Below are 16148 nucleotides of genomic sequence, written 5' to 3' on the forward strand. Positions count from 1 at the left end.
CATTAAGAAAATGAATACTTCTAGGGACAATCTAACCAAATCAGAAAGAAAGGCCCTCAAGAATATTCAAAACAATAGAGATATAGTCATAAGGGCAGCTGATAAGGGAGGGGGGATAGTGATTCAGGATAGGAGCACCTACATCTCAGAAGTCAACAGAATCCTCTCTGATCAAGACTACTATAAACTAATTACCATAGACCCCTGTTCTGCATTTTCTGCCAAATTGAACATAATGGTATAAAAGGAATATGAAGACGGATTACTAAATAAAAAAGAGAGGGATTTTATTGTCATTAAGGAGGCCCGGATGCCTTTCTTTTACCATCTCCCTAAAACTCACAAAGACATCAATAACCCACCAGGATACCCCATTATATCAGGCATAAACTCTCTCACCTCCAACCTGTCACATTACATCGATCTCCACCTACAACCATATGTGTTAACCCTGACTTCACACCCTAAAAACTCGACCCAGCTCCTCAGGGAATTAAAGGGAACCTGTCACCAGCATTTTAGCTATAAAGCCAGCAATACCTGGTGAAAGTGGGTGAAAAATCATTGTCATCTAAGCTATAAATATGTTCTAAGTAAGCTCTGTAGCTTTAGTATTCCGTTTTTCAGTGGTCCCACACCATATGCAAATGAGCAGAAAAGAGTCAAATCTTCATCTAAAAGAGTCAGGTTTTCATTCCTCCAGCATCTCAGAGTGGACTCCACCTCCTTCCTTTTGATTGACAACTCCTTAGCCAGTCAGGGCCGGACAGGTGGTGGCAGTAGGCGTGGTTAAGAAGCTCCGTCCCAGAGGGAAAAATAATTACCATAAAAGGCGGGAAAAGTTTAAACGACTATATTTACAGACAGAGGAGGACTTCAGGAAAGAAGAGAACAGGAACGAACTCTGGACAGCTGCGGCCATTTAGGGGTCAGGCTAGTTTAACAGGTAAGATGTTGATGACAGGATCCCTTTAAGGATACTCACCATTCCCCATGAATGCAAATTACTAACCTTGGACCGGCACTTTACTCAAACATCCCCCATAATTGTGGCATAGGTGCAATACAAAAGACATTAACAAATGAGGGCTCCATGAAATTAATTTCATTATAGAATCAATATAATTCATCCTATGTCACAACATATTCACATTTAACGAAAAAATTTATCAACAAACACTTGGGACTGCGATGGGGAGCCGATTCGCCCCTAGTTATGCTAACCTTTATATGGGACAATTCTAGGCAGACTACATCTATTCAAATAACATATATACAAAATAACTCCTATTGCAAATTAATTGAGGGGCTAAATGCTGTTAGGGTAGAGCATAAATACATTTATACCAAAGAGAAGAAAAGGAAGCCATATAGTAAAAATAAACAACTTTATTATTCACATAATTACATACACAGAAAGAGTTAAAAAGGTACAAGAAGGACAAGAGGACTCTGTAATGTTCCAGTGTAAACATGAATGGCAGACTCCCTATGGTATATAAGAGAATGTATCAAACAATCTAGAAAAGTAAGCATGGGGTATGAGTGGTAAAGATAGTAGTAAGCTCTAATTATCATACCTTGTCATTAGACATGTAGTGCATACGGATAGACATAATTATAGTCAAGTGCTAGTAACACATAACAATCAGTTTAGAGGACTGATAATCCACCCTTCCCCCTTACTTCCAGAGAGTCTTACCCATTTAAAATTGGTAGGAGAGTCTGACAAAAGTGCGGTAAACCCCAACGCGCATTTCGCGGTATGCTTCCTCAAGGGGTATATGATATACCCCATGCTTACTTTTCTAGATTGTTTGATACATTCTCTTATATACCATAGGGAGTCTGCCATTCATGTTTACACTGGAACATTACAGAGTCCTCTTGTCCTTCTTGTACCTTTTTAACTCTTTCTGTGTATGTAATTATGTGAATAATAAAGTTGTTTATTTTTACTATATGGCTTCCATGCTCCTTTTCTTCTCTTTGGTATAAATCTATTCAAATAATGCCTATAAAAATAACATTATTTACTACAAAAGATATTATCTCAGGGTTCGCCCTTATCCTATGCGGGCCCCTGAAGGATGGACCCTCCTGGGTTCTTGGAGATGAGCTTCAGTGAGCGAGCAATTCCAAATGTGTATACGGTATCCCAGCACAATTAAGCATGGGGGACTGCGATGGGGAGCCACTTCACCCCTAGTTATGCTAACCTTTATATGGGACAATTCGAGGCAGACTACATCGATTCAAATAACGCCTATAAAATTATTTACTACAAAAGATACATAGATTAACTATTCTTCCTATTTGATGGGTCTGAGAGAGAAGCATTAGAATTCGTTCAATTATTAAATAAAAATAATTGTGGCCTGTCCTTCACGATGAATCTCTCCAACAGTGAAATTGACTACCTAGAATTAACCATTAATATCCATCAGGGAAAGATAGGAACTAGAACTCATTTTAAAAACGTAGATGTCAACAGTTATATTGACTTCTCAAGTGCCCATCACAAACCTTTGCTAGTTAACATACCCAATAACCAATTTAAAAGAATCAAGAAAACCTGTAATTCAGATAAGATTTTCCGCCAACAATCAAATCTTTTAAAGAAAAGGTTCAAGGAAAAAAAATACCCCAGATAGATTGTAGAAACTGCCTACCAGTCATCCTTAATGACTACACAACAAACCCTGCTGCTTAAAACTAAACAACCACCAAATCAAACACTAACAATTTTATTACCGAATACAATAGTGGACACAATACAGAAAGGTATCCTACAGAAACATTCAAACATTCTGGGCAGTGATCCAGTCCTAAAGACAACTATACCGGAGATGCCAGGCTTTACATCTAGAAAGGGACACAGCATTAAAAATATAATTGTACCAAGTAGATTAAAGGATGAAAAAAGACTAATACCCCCCATCAGCTTCCACCCCAAAATAATTAGCTTTAATATGAGATGTCAGTGCTGTGACAATATAAACCATAGGAAAACATCTTCCACATGCAATATTACAAATTAAACGTTCCCCATAAAACAATTTTTGAATTGTGCTTCCAACTATGTGGTCTATTTGTTGGAGTGCACATGTGGCCTCCAATACATAGGTAGGACCATACAACCGCTAAGAACCAGAGTGAACAAACACAGATCTAATACCCATAATAATTTTCTTAAACATAGTGTATGTAGGCACCTCAATCAGCAACACAGTGGAGCCTTTGAGATAACTATTACACCTTTAGAACAGATCCCAATGAATGCTAATAAAAGATTTTTCCAAGCTGAAGAACTGGGAGGCCTACTGGATTTATAAATACCATAGCTTGACCCCGGATGGATTAAACGAGTCCATCGAAAACACCAATCATGATGGATAACTAGACTGCCACTTCTGTAATGTCATCCTCATTTAGTCCGTTGCCATTTTTTAAATGGATGTAACGGATATATCCTCATCATGACACCGGATTTTATCCATTCACCCTACCCCATCATAAGACGGGTCCTACATACATTTACCTCATGTGGCAGAGCACATAAATACCCTCATTCTTCTTTTCCCTATCAATACATTTATAAGCATGTTGCCAGTGCATATAAACACTTTTTTTATTTCTATTTTTTTTTGTTCTTATTATATTAATTATTAATTTTTATCATTGTTCATTAAAAATTTTCTAATTTTTCGTTTTATTATAACTATGAGGAACATAATATGCGATCTTGCCAAAATAAGGCTTCTTTCACAAGTTGTTTTTACTATTTACTTACAAAAACCTCGGAATTTACATCAAGTTTTCATCACATTTCGTTTCATTTCAACCACTACGAACGAATTATGTGCTTTTTACTTTAAAAAAAAGACACTACAAAAAAACCTGACAAAAGACCCTTCTTTGACAGCCGGAAATTCTCTAGTATTTAATGTGCCGACATTAGAAAAATATGAGATATAATTAATGTTATAATATAAACATACCTGATGTCTATCCCCACTATCTACAATATATGTATATATAAATTATATCAATAAGATTTACTACTTCATGCACCCGAACTGCTATGCTATTATCTATTTATTTACTGTTACGCTTTTCCATTAAACCACAAAGCATACATTTTTAAATATACTTCAATATGTCTAAACAAGAGGAAACAAAAAAACATGATTTTACTGCAAAAAAACATGAAAGAAGATGTCATTTAACTGGTTCGCTGGCTGTGTTTTTTTTTTTTACGGCCAGCGGTCAGGGTCCTTAAAACCCACGCCATAGACTTTTTACGGCAGGGGTTTTAACTTGCTGCCCGAGTGATCGGGCAGCTGAATGTCGGGTCTCCGGCTGCCAGTGAATGCCGGGGACCTTGTGGAGAGGATAGAAGAAGCTTTCGCTGCTTCTGTCTTCTCCGATCTCTTTTACACAGCGCTCAATGAACGCTGTGTATAGGAATAGAGGCAGCGGCCGCGCCGCTGCCTCTATTGCTCCCGGTGTTCATGTGACTGGTCACATGATCGCCGGGTGCCGTTAATGACAGACTGCTGCTGGGTCTTACTAGACCCAGCACAGCCCTATTAGTGACAATAGTCACAATGAGAGGGCTGATTTCCCCTGTAACTGGGGCTGCTGTGCAGCTCCAGTTACAGTGGAAAAGATATGGAAAAGAAATAAAAAAATATATATAAAGTTCCCCAAAGGTCTTTTTTGACCTTTGAGGGACAGACCATAGTAATAAAAAAATAGTAAAGTCAAGTGCAAAAAAAAATTAATAATAAATACACATAAAATACCCACCCCAAAAAAAACGTTCCCTCTGCCACCAATCATTGTCGTAACGCTAGCCCGGACCCAATTACCCTAATATAGACATGGAATATATTCAAATTTACGGTAGACAATGACGATCACAAATAAAAGGTCTATTTTAGACCTTTTAGAGTAAAACTGTTATTACCAAAAAAAATAGCTGAAAAGTAAAAAAGCTTATTTTTTTACTATTATTTTCAATCTTTAAGAATAAAAATTCTAAAATAGCAAAAAGGATGTGTATAATAATGATAAGAAAAGAAACCTGCATTGTCTACGGAAAAAACATCGCAAAAGTCACGTCGCTAGCCCAAGAAATAAAAAAGTTATAGCCATTTAACTAACACGTGCTAAAAAGGGCTAAACGGTGTCTGGTCCTGAAGGATCAAAATAGCCCGGTCCTGAACTGGTTAATATAAGCTGCTCTTATGATAGTCGGCAAATCATTATTTATTTATGTATCATCATCCTATTATTGAGTATGTATTTGTTCAATGCTTACTGTTTTAATCAAATATGTGATAACTCTAATTTTCAATTAACAGAAAGTATAGAATAAGTGTCAATCATATGTTCCCCCTCCCTCCTCCCTTCTCGTATTTTTTCAAAATATGTGGAACTATGCCTTTTCCCAGTCTTTTCCATTATATAACCTAGCACTATACACATGCAAACATGTACAACAGACCTGATGAAGGGACCGGTACGGTCCAGAAACGCGTCGTCCACTGAATAAAGAACAAATTCCTTTTAAAGATAAAACCATCTGTCATCATCATTATTTCCTACCTGCTTGGCAACTTTTTCTTCTACCTTTCGTACCAATTTGATTCCTGCAAGGAGGATCCATCCTCCCAGGGAACGCAGTGGGTGGCAGCCGGCTTCGATACTGAACGACACAGATCTCGGAGGAGCACCGTCTCACGTTATTTTCTTCAAATTTCCTATATGCGCAAAGGTGACTTTAGGTCTCCTTCAAGTAACAACCCCTAAGTTCGTTAGTGTACATATTCAAGTCATGTCACAGATTCTTAATTGGATTAAGGTCTTGGCTTTGACTAGGCCATTCTAAGATATTTAAATGTTATAATCCTTTGTTCGGTGGTACATCCAGAACAACAATAAAACTTCCCGACCTCTTAGGTTAATTCCAAGATTTTATTCTCCTTACTAAAGAAAGTAACCCTGTTGTAGCTAGTTAAGTACCGAGATATCACCTCTTTGACTACAGTTGTATTTATACAAATATGCTAATTATCATTTAGGTAGAAATGATCTGTAACCTTTTCCGCATTTTTACACGTGCACCATACATGTATATGGTTTTCTTATCATGTGGGCACAGGAGTTGTGCCCACACAATCAACAATGAGTGGGCAGTCGTGATTGATAGATTCTTGTAGAATAAATCTCCAATCCCGGACGTTTACGTTTAACCCCTTGATGGGTTCTCCGGGCGTTCCAGTGATCCTGATATATATATATATATATATATATATATATATACATATATATATATATATATATATATATATATATATATATATATATATATATATATATATATATATATATATATATATGGGCAATTATGAAAGGACCCCCATGGCTGTCTTTATACATTGCATGTTGTTAGGGCATACATAGGTATGCCCTAAAAAATAACTGTGTCAATAATGACATATATTGTAATATACTGGCATATACACATATTCCAGTAGATTATTTGTTTAAAAAAAACAACAATATTAAGCTCTTAACCCCTGAACGACCGGCCACTGTCTTTTGACGGTGCTCCGTCTACAGCAACGTCTTTTGGCGTCGCTGTGGAAGAGGCTGATGAGCGCTCCTATTACAATATAACATTATTTAACTCTCACGTGAACGCTCAAAATAAACCTAATAAATAGTGATCAAAAAATCATATGTACCAAAAAATGGCAACAATAAAAATGACAGCTTGTCCCGCAGAAAATAAGCCCTCACACCGCTCAATCGATTAATAAATAGAAAAGTTATGACTTTTAGAATATGGCGACACAAAACAAATTTTATTATTAACAAATAGGTTTGGTTAGGTTAGGTTGGTATAGCCATAATCGTATTGACCAGCAGAGGAAAGTTAAGTTGACATTTTTACTGCATAGGTAAAGAAGTAAAAAAACGAAACCCAAAAATGCTATGGAGGAATTGCAGTTTCTGCCTATTCCACCACACAAAGAATTTGTTTTCAGTTTCCCAGTACATTATATGGTTTTTTTCAATAGTTTGCAATAGAAACTATAACTCCTCCCGAAAAAAAATAAGCATTCACACCATTCAAATGACAGAGAAATAAAAAAAATGATGGCTCTTGGAAGGCAGGGTGTAAAAAAGGAAAATGAAAAATAGCTGTGGCGCCAAGGGGTTAAACCCCTCCAGTGTAGCTTTAGCAGTATGTTTAGGGTCATTGTCCTGCTAGAAAGTAAAACTCCATCCCAGGCTCAAATCTCTGGCAGACTGAAATAGGTTTTCCTCAAGAATTGCCCAGTGTTTACATCCATCTTTCCTTTAATGCTGACCAGTTTTCCATGATGGCTAAAAAGCTAAATTTTAATCTCATCTGACCAGAGAACCTTGGTCCATGTGTTTGTGGACTCCATAAAGCTCCATTCTGTGGAGTGTACGGCTTATAGTGGTCCTATGGACAGATACTTCTATCTTCACTGTAGATCTTTGGAGCTTTGGTTTTAGAGGGAGGGGGCTCCCTCTCTCACCCCATCGACACACCCGTGATGCGGTCACAGGGTGCCGATGGTTTTTATGGCAGCCGAGGGCCTATTAAAGGCCCCCAGTTCTGCCTTTAGTGAATGCCTGTTAGGCATTGCCTAACAGATGCCTGTCAGTTTTACAGTGACAGGCAATAATACACTGCATTACAGTATTGGACTGTATTTATAAATGCGATCAAATGATCGCATAGTAAAGTCCCCTAGTGGGACTAAAAAAAAAGTTTAAAAAAGTTGAATACATTTTAGATTAAGTAGTTACACATATTTGGTATCGCCGCGTCCGTAATGACCCCAACTATAAAATGATTACATTATTTAACCCACATGGTGAACGCCATAAAAAATAAAATAAAAAAACAATGCCAGATTTGCTGTTTTCTGTTCATCCTGCCTTCAAAAAAATGTGATAAAAAGTGATCAAAAAGTTGCATGTACTCCAAAATGGTACCAATGAAAACTACAAGTCATCCCAAAAATAAAACAGTTACGGCTCTTAAACATGGCGACGGAAAGACAAATAATTTTGAAAAAAATAGTTTTTACTGTGTAAAAGAAGTAAAACATAAAAAAAACTATATAAATTTAGTATCGCCGCAATCGTAACGACCCGCTGAATAAAGTTATTATGTTATTTATACCACACGTTAAACGGCGTAAATTTAAGATGCAAAACAGAATGGTGAAATTTCATGTTTTTTTTCCATTACCCCAACAAAAAAGTAAATAAAATGTAATCAATACATTATATGTACCCCAAAAGGGTGCTATTAAAAAAACACAACTTGTCCATCAAAAAAACAAGTCCTTATACAGTTATGTTGACAGAAAAATAAAAAATAAAACAGTTATAGATCTTTGAATACGACAACTTAAAAAATGTATAGTTATGAAGGTTTAAAATACCTTTGGTATTAAGGGGTTAAACAAGGTTTTTTTTTTTTTTTCATTCCTCCTGTAACAATTTGGACTATTTTGTTAGGGCATTTACACATTGCTGTCAAATTAGACTTTGGTGGGGGGGCTTTTTAAGTGTCTTTTTAACTATTTTACAGCCTCCTTAATCTTGACTTCTTTTTATTATTGTTTTTGGCTTTATTTAATACAGTGGAGTTAAATATCCTATGGATAATAATGAGTCTGTTACAATGTAAACTTATATAAGACCCTTGTCCTGTAGAATTCAGAGAAAAGGTAAAGTCCATCTAGAGTAAAACCTTGTAGGGTGCTTGCCTGATTATAAGCAGTCATCTCAGCTCTGTTTCACATTGACACAGATGTCAGTATCTGCTAGGGAAAGGTTGGGGAAGTCCTGGGATTAGCCTGCACACTTCACTATATAAAGCCAGGACAGCTTTACACAGCAATCTAGCCTCAACCTCAGCAGCAGCAGCAGCATCATCATCATTAGACAACCAGTACTCAGCAGCAGCAACATCATCATTAGACAACCAGTACTCAGCAGCAGCATCATCATGAGACCACCAGTACTCAGCAGCTGGTCAGCAACATGGAGTAAGTCCCCTCTGTAACCTCCAGTCCTGTGTGTGCAGAAACTGGTCATTTACTTGTGTTTTCTGTCATAGTCCAATAACATAGCAATAATACTTGATGTCTTGTGTGTTTATTCAAATTTTATTATTGTAAATATATAACTTTTTATGACATTTAGATTACGCTGTTAGTATGATAAGTGAAGAATTTTTTTTTCATGGAAATTGAATAACCCTGGAATGTTTTAGAAATGTATAGACTTGAACATTACCATATACAATTTAAAGGGTAACGAAACGTTCAACAAACTTCTGACATGTCATAGCGACATGTTAGAAGTTTCGATTAATGGGGGTCCAAGCACTGAGACCCCCGCCAATCGCTAAAACGAAGCAGCAGAAGCATTTGTGTGAGCGCTCAGCTGCTTTGTTTCTGTTCTGCTTTTTCCGGAAAGCTGATGTATCGGAGTACGGGCTCATAGACTTTGTATTGAGCCGTACTCCGATACAAGTTTGTCGAACGTTTAGTTACCCTTTAAAGGGAGATCTAAAGGGCTTCTGAGATCAACATTTAAAAAACAATCACGTAAAATATTAATAAATTAGATCATTATTATTTGTAAACGTGAGCAATAATATAATGCAAAATCGGACAGTAATGTATACATTGTGCAGTGTCATAACTGAATATCTAAACATTATTGCAAAATGAATAGCAATAGAATATTGATTTATTACTAACAAGACATCTGACATTGGTTTCTATCGTACTACAAAAGACAAGGATTCTGTAGCATTGTATTTAGGGGAAAATTCTAGTCTCCAGGAAAACAAAGAAAAGGAAAAATGGTCAGTGTTGTGCATGCAATGAATAAATGTACTTATGATATAGAAAGATTGAGATTATAGACAGACAGAGATAGATAGATAGATAGATAGATAGATAGATAGATAGATAGATAGATAGATAGATAGATAGATAGATAGATAGATAGATAGATAGATAGATAGATAGATAGATAGATAGATAGACAGACAGATATGATAGTGATACTTTCTTGCCTACACGCTTTTCTATACTTCTGACCCAGGTAACCATTTCACCTAGGTATTATATTATATAACATAATTTGTGCCAAATAAAAATAAAAAACAATAGCAACACAATGTCAGTGGTTAGGATTGTCCTGTACTGCTGGGGTCCTTAGTACAAACCTTCTTGGGCCACATCTGCATGGAGTTTGTGTGTTCTCTCTATGCTTGTGTTGGTTTTCTCTTGTGGTGGTTTCCTCCCACATAGCAATGGATAAATTGGCTTCTTGTGAAATTGACCCTAGTAGTTATATGCATGAGAATAGGGAAATTAGATCGTGCACAGATTCGGAGACAACATGGGAATAAATAAAACATTTTGCCCAGTGCTGGAGAACATGACACAACTCTATATACAGTATAAAAAAAATCTAAAAAAAAAGTATATTTTACAAGCAGAATAAATCACATTAACACCTGCAGTTGAATATGTGTATCATTTTAGGGCATCAGAATAACATAATGTATTCAAGTTGTGCATCATTTATGTCTTTTGTCCTCAATGGGGGGGGGGGGGAATTATTTGTGCTTTGTACCCCACTTTTAGCCTTATCTGTGTAAAATATAACCATTTTCTAAAGCATTTCATAAAAAATATTTAAAAATAAAATAAAAATATTTTTCCCTAGTACTAAATTACTACAATAGGAACAGGGGAATTTTTCCCACATAGCAAATTACATTAGATAGCGGTCACCTAGGAATGATCATTTTGTTATTGTACACTGTCAGATTTTCATTCAGATTAGCCATATTGCCTATAGACAGCTTTATTAACACTTTTACTTATAGTTTCTGTAACAATTATTATGCTTTGCACTATATAGTGTGGAAAATGTAAGTTTAAAGGAGTTGTCCAGGATTAGAAAAAAATATTCAGCTTTTTTTCAGAAACAGCATCCCTCATATTCGTAGGTACTGGTCTGGTATTACAGCTCATCCCTATTCAAATGAATGTGGCTAAGCTGCAATACCAGACAAAGCCCATAAAAAAAGGGGCACTGTTTCTGGATTAAAAAAAATCCTATTTTTCTAGTTCCAGGCAATCCCTTTAAGTGCAAGTCTTTGTCTTTATAAACTTGTTTATGTGTCTATCGGCAATGATAACCTTGACCCTGTCACCTGCAGGCTGCCACATCATTTGGATACTTCTGGTGATTGGTCAGTCATTGGTTGTCGAGACCAAACCAGTTCATCAGCCCATTGACCTTGTAAGGTGCTACAACATCTCCAGGAACTTAGTGAATGTGGTCACAGATGCCATCCTAAAGCTGCAGGTAAAGTGTAATGTGCAGCATTAGAACACTTTTCACATGTTTTTACTATATGTCTTGCAATATATTCTAAAATCTTTGTATACTGCGGTTGACTTGAAATTCCTTTTTTCTAGTAAATATTCCCACTCATAAGATAATTGGATATCAAAAGTTGATTAGGTCGGCAGTTATTAAACTTATTGCTGAAACAAAAATATGTTGCCCCTTGAGAGGGAATGCCCAGGAGTTTGGCAGCGCCCCATAGACCTTAGATCTCCCATCCACAGATGACACTAAGAACCGATCGACAATTTTTCCATCAATGCCAGTCTAACCCATAATCCTCTGCTTACAAAACCAACAAATCATGCAACCTATAGTTCTGATTCACCTCGTCATGGTCTAGGATTAAAAAGTTATATTTTGTGATACCCATAGGAATTTTCACTCCTCTTCCTCTACATGAGTGAATGGGGGGACTATCCATGTTATTTGGCCAACCTGAACTAATGCTATATTTCTAAAGGGTGCTGGTTGCATCATTGTATAAATATTTTATTTGTGTATAAACTCCCTTTAAAAGTCTAGTATAATGTACAGAGCTTACATTTGTCCATAAATAAAAAAAATTGCTGATTCTTACAACAAATTGTAAATTGTATCATTCTCCATATAAGTGCTCTTCCTCTTTTATTACGTGTGCTGTTACAGGAAAACACTTATAAAACATAGTATCAATTCCAGTCAGTTCTGTATATTCCCCAATTCTCAGAGGTGCTTGTCCTCATTCAGACAAACATTTTTAAAACATCTATCTAAGGCAGTGGTCACCAACCTGTGGCTCTTCAGTCGTTGGGGAATTACAACTCTCAGCATGCCCTGACAGTCGCATGCTGGGCGTTGTAGTTCAGGAACTGAAACGGATGACAGTGAAGAAAGATTAGAGAGAAATTGTACTGTACTGATAATAACTGAGCTGTACTATTTCATGAGCGAAAACTTTTTTTGATTATTTAGAGGGATTAACTCCTTCAGAACAAAAATAAAAAAAATGGAGGCTCTGATTAGCAACCCCTTGAATTTAATACAATGGCAAACTGCATCTGATTGAAGCGTGCATGTTTATGGGGAGGAAGGGACAGGTGAGATTGACATTGGGACTGTCATGTGTAGAGTGATAGGGTTTTTTATATCAAGGCTTTGTATCTACTTGTATACATGTCAGGTGTCAATTTCTGATATTAAATGTCTTATATGATCAAATATTAATATTTTGTGTTAGAATGACCTACATGGAGTGTTAAACTGTTCTTATGGAGTAGTGGCTATAGAAGATGTGACAGCAAACACGATGAATACAGTAAAAGCATGTCTCCCCAGCATGAATTCCCAGGTAAGAGCCTTCCAATTCAATCATCTTTACCACCGAGTGGTTCATTCTATTATCATCATGTTTCATTGCTGGTCTGGTCTTTGCTAATATAATCACGGAACTATTCTGCAGTGCCCATGTACTTTACCTCTCTGCAGCTGCAGTCTCATCTCAATGACTTTGCCAATAAATATTAAAACTTTAGTCATAGCCTTGAGCATTATAAAAAATATTGCTTATATGCTCTGAAAATTTAATTGCCTCATTCTTCAGAGGCCGCTCTGATGTTTTGGCTGGCAATTAACACGACCAATCCCCTATAAACACAAATACTAAAGGGGATTGCTTAGAATAATCCCTTGTTTAAAAAGGGTTTCTGAAAAAGTAAGCGATCTCATGTTGTGAGGCTGCGGTACCCCCAGCGAGCAGCTGTAATCGGTTGGGGAGCCTGACAGCAAATGTTCAGCTCATCTTTACCACAGAGAAAATGAAGCGTTACACTGTGCCCATTGAAATCTATGGGTTGTCTGTGTAATGCATGTACGTGTTGGGTTCTGCCAATTGAGAGAAGCCCTTTGTAGCCAATGTCCATTCTGGTTGATAAATGAGGGTCCTGAATGAGTGACACCCCTGTATTAACTCAAAAGGCTCTAATAGAGCAGACAACGTACTTAATCTCTAAAAAGGCAGGAGAGGTTGGACAGGAAAAAAAACTTGCCCGATTTATTTTTCCCATTGCAATTTTACCATGGCCATTTATGGCTTACTTTATTTTTAATCATTTTAAACGTGTTTTTTTCTTGTGTTTTTTGAGTCCTATAAAGAAGCGTTTATAAAAAAAAAACCTCAGTGAACACAGCTTACCCAGAGCATGCTGCATTTTGAAAACATCCGCTTAGGCAGCACAGTTTATGGAAAATAATACAATATTAGAACTATCATTTTTCTTATTAACTTTCAAAAATAATTCTGTTTTTGACTTTTTGACTAGATGAACCAAGACTCTTAAAATAAATGTGAGCAGAGGCATACAAAGTCTGTAACAGGGCCCTCACTTACTATGTGCCATTTATAATAATGGTGTCTTCTTATGTGGCAGATGGGCTTCTTCGTGCATCTTCAACCTCTGCACCCCCTATAGGCACTGAATATGAGGGTCCTCGTATATTTTTATACCTGTTGTAGAGACAAAACCGTTTTTTACGATAGGTAATAAGAAACAAAATAATAGTTTATCTCTCATTCCAGACTTGTATCTGCTCACAGATGAACAGAACAGAGATTGACGAGGTATGTTCACCATATGCTGTGCAATGAAAAATGATTTCCTTTGTATTTAAACAAGAAGAAAGAATTTAATGAAATATGTACATGTCTCCCCTCCACAGGACAAGTGCCTAACAGCAATTTATTCTGACTTAAAACTGTTTATGAAACAACTGCATGAATTGAATCCATCCCTTGACAAAACAGTTACGGACATGATGCAGGTAAGTGTTACTCTACTCATTTTAATAATCTTTTTCAATATTAGAATGGAGCGGCTTAGAAAGGAAAGTGTTGCAGTGACCGCGGCAGAAGAAATGTATGGCCAAACACATCTTCCCCCAGTAATAACTGGACCCCTTTAAATGTTATCTAATAATAAGAATGGGGGGGGGGGCGGTCTGGACAGTACATTTTCAGGGAAAGCTGACTATCCTCATAATTATGGATCTTGGGCACCGCCATCGTTCAAAGAGAACCAAACAAGTTTCCTTTGTCCATCTTTATGATGCTTCAACAATGCTGAACAAATGGCTAGAACTGCACCAAAGAAACAGCATTCTGAAGGAAGTCCACTTCACCTCCATGACTCCGTAAAAGCAGGAAACGTCTTACAGTAGTTCAAAAGATATAAGATTGTAGGGAAATGTGTCCCATCTGACTCTCAAGGTATGGGCTCATGGGGGTAGGGGAGCCACCACACCTGATTTATATCATATCTCTATACAGAAGGCAAATTACTGGGCACAATTGTGCCCTCTAGTTTAAAGCCGCTACTAGGGCATATATAACATCATTTAAAGGGTTTCTACTTAGGCTCATTTATATGAAACAATTTATCAAACCACCAACAAACCATCGATGGTTTAAAAAAATAGTTTTTATTATCTGATGAACATTTCCATCAGTGCAAGTCACTGTACGTATCCTGCCGTCTGAAAATATCAATGTTGAACTGCGACATTAACATTTACCGATACCAACTATAGCGAAGATCTTATTGTGCATTTAGACTTTAAACTAGGCATCATAACAATTATTTCTATGTGTTACGTGTAAAGCAGACATTAGTGACAAGTACTATTAAAATATTCAGTAGTATCCTGATATGATAATGCAGACGTGTAGGCGTTCCCCTAGTTTGCATGATTTATTTCTGTTCTCACCCATCCAACGGACGCACAGAAAATCCCTAATATTTCTTAAAGATATCCAACACTTTCATGCGTAGGTGAGATTTGCTACGTGGCATGTGCAGTAAAATTTCATCAGCTGCTCTTCATTTCCTCCTTAGCAACAGACTGCAAACTGTCACTGTCATCATTCACTGGTATTTTAAAAAAAATATAAGTGCGTTTGCTGTCTATTGCTAAGGACCAACTGACCAAAGACCTTCATGACGTTGAGGGGTATGTCGGGAGGTTTCCGTCGGGTTAACCGCTCGACTGCGCTAATGATTCCATCAAAAACAACGGAACCCTGTCACAACGGTGACAAACGGAAACCTTTAGCAATGTTTCCGTCACCATTGATATCAATGGTGATGCAAACGGAATATTAAGTATACGTTTGCCTTTCCATTGAGGGATTAACCAATGGAAACCTCCAACGGAACCCCTCAACGGAGGGGCAACGCTGATGTGAACACAGCCTAAGGCTAGATTCACACAAGCACTGCAAACCTCAGATGAGAAGAATTTCAGTTTTTTACGTCCGAGGTGCATCCGTGATGTACCATGCGGGAAGCGTTATCATACATCCCCCATAGACTAGAGTCCATGGTGGGATGCGTGAAGTGCAAAAAAATAGGACATGTCCTATTTTTTAACGGACCCGTCACACGGTCTGTTGAAAGACTGGCCGTGTGAACGGCCCCATTGAATTACATAGGTCCGTGTGACGGCCATTGTTTTTAACGGCCGTCACAAGGACGTATTACACATTCGTGTGAATAAGGCCTCAGTCTGTGTATGTGCAGAAAAATAATTGATCTATTAAACGTAATGCATAACTGATACAAACGAATAACATATCAGTTTGTATCCGCCATCCAGTGACTTCAATGTTAAAAAAAACT

At 37.1% G+C, this 16148-nt stretch overlaps 1 protein-coding gene across 1 annotated transcript in view; it reads left to right on the plus strand.

Annotated features, from left to right (window-relative positions):
* IL12A (interleukin 12A) overlaps positions 1-16148 on the plus strand; it is a gene marked incomplete at its 5' end in the record, with an annotated part of 60835 nt that overhangs the window by 44017 nt on the left and 670 nt on the right. The window contains 4 exons of the mRNA XM_075864023.1: positions 11306-11454; positions 12716-12826; positions 14054-14095; positions 14194-14295. Of these exons, the coding sequence (XP_075720138.1) occupies positions 11306-11454; positions 12716-12826; positions 14054-14095; positions 14194-14295 (404 nt within the window). The remainder of the gene's footprint in view (positions 1-11305; positions 11455-12715; positions 12827-14053; positions 14096-14193; positions 14296-16148) is intronic.

This window comes from Rhinoderma darwinii, chromosome 4 (assembly GCF_050947455.1).
Source record: "Rhinoderma darwinii isolate aRhiDar2 chromosome 4, aRhiDar2.hap1, whole genome shotgun sequence".
NCBI classification, from domain to species: Eukaryota; Metazoa; Chordata; class Amphibia; order Anura; family Rhinodermatidae; genus Rhinoderma; species Rhinoderma darwinii.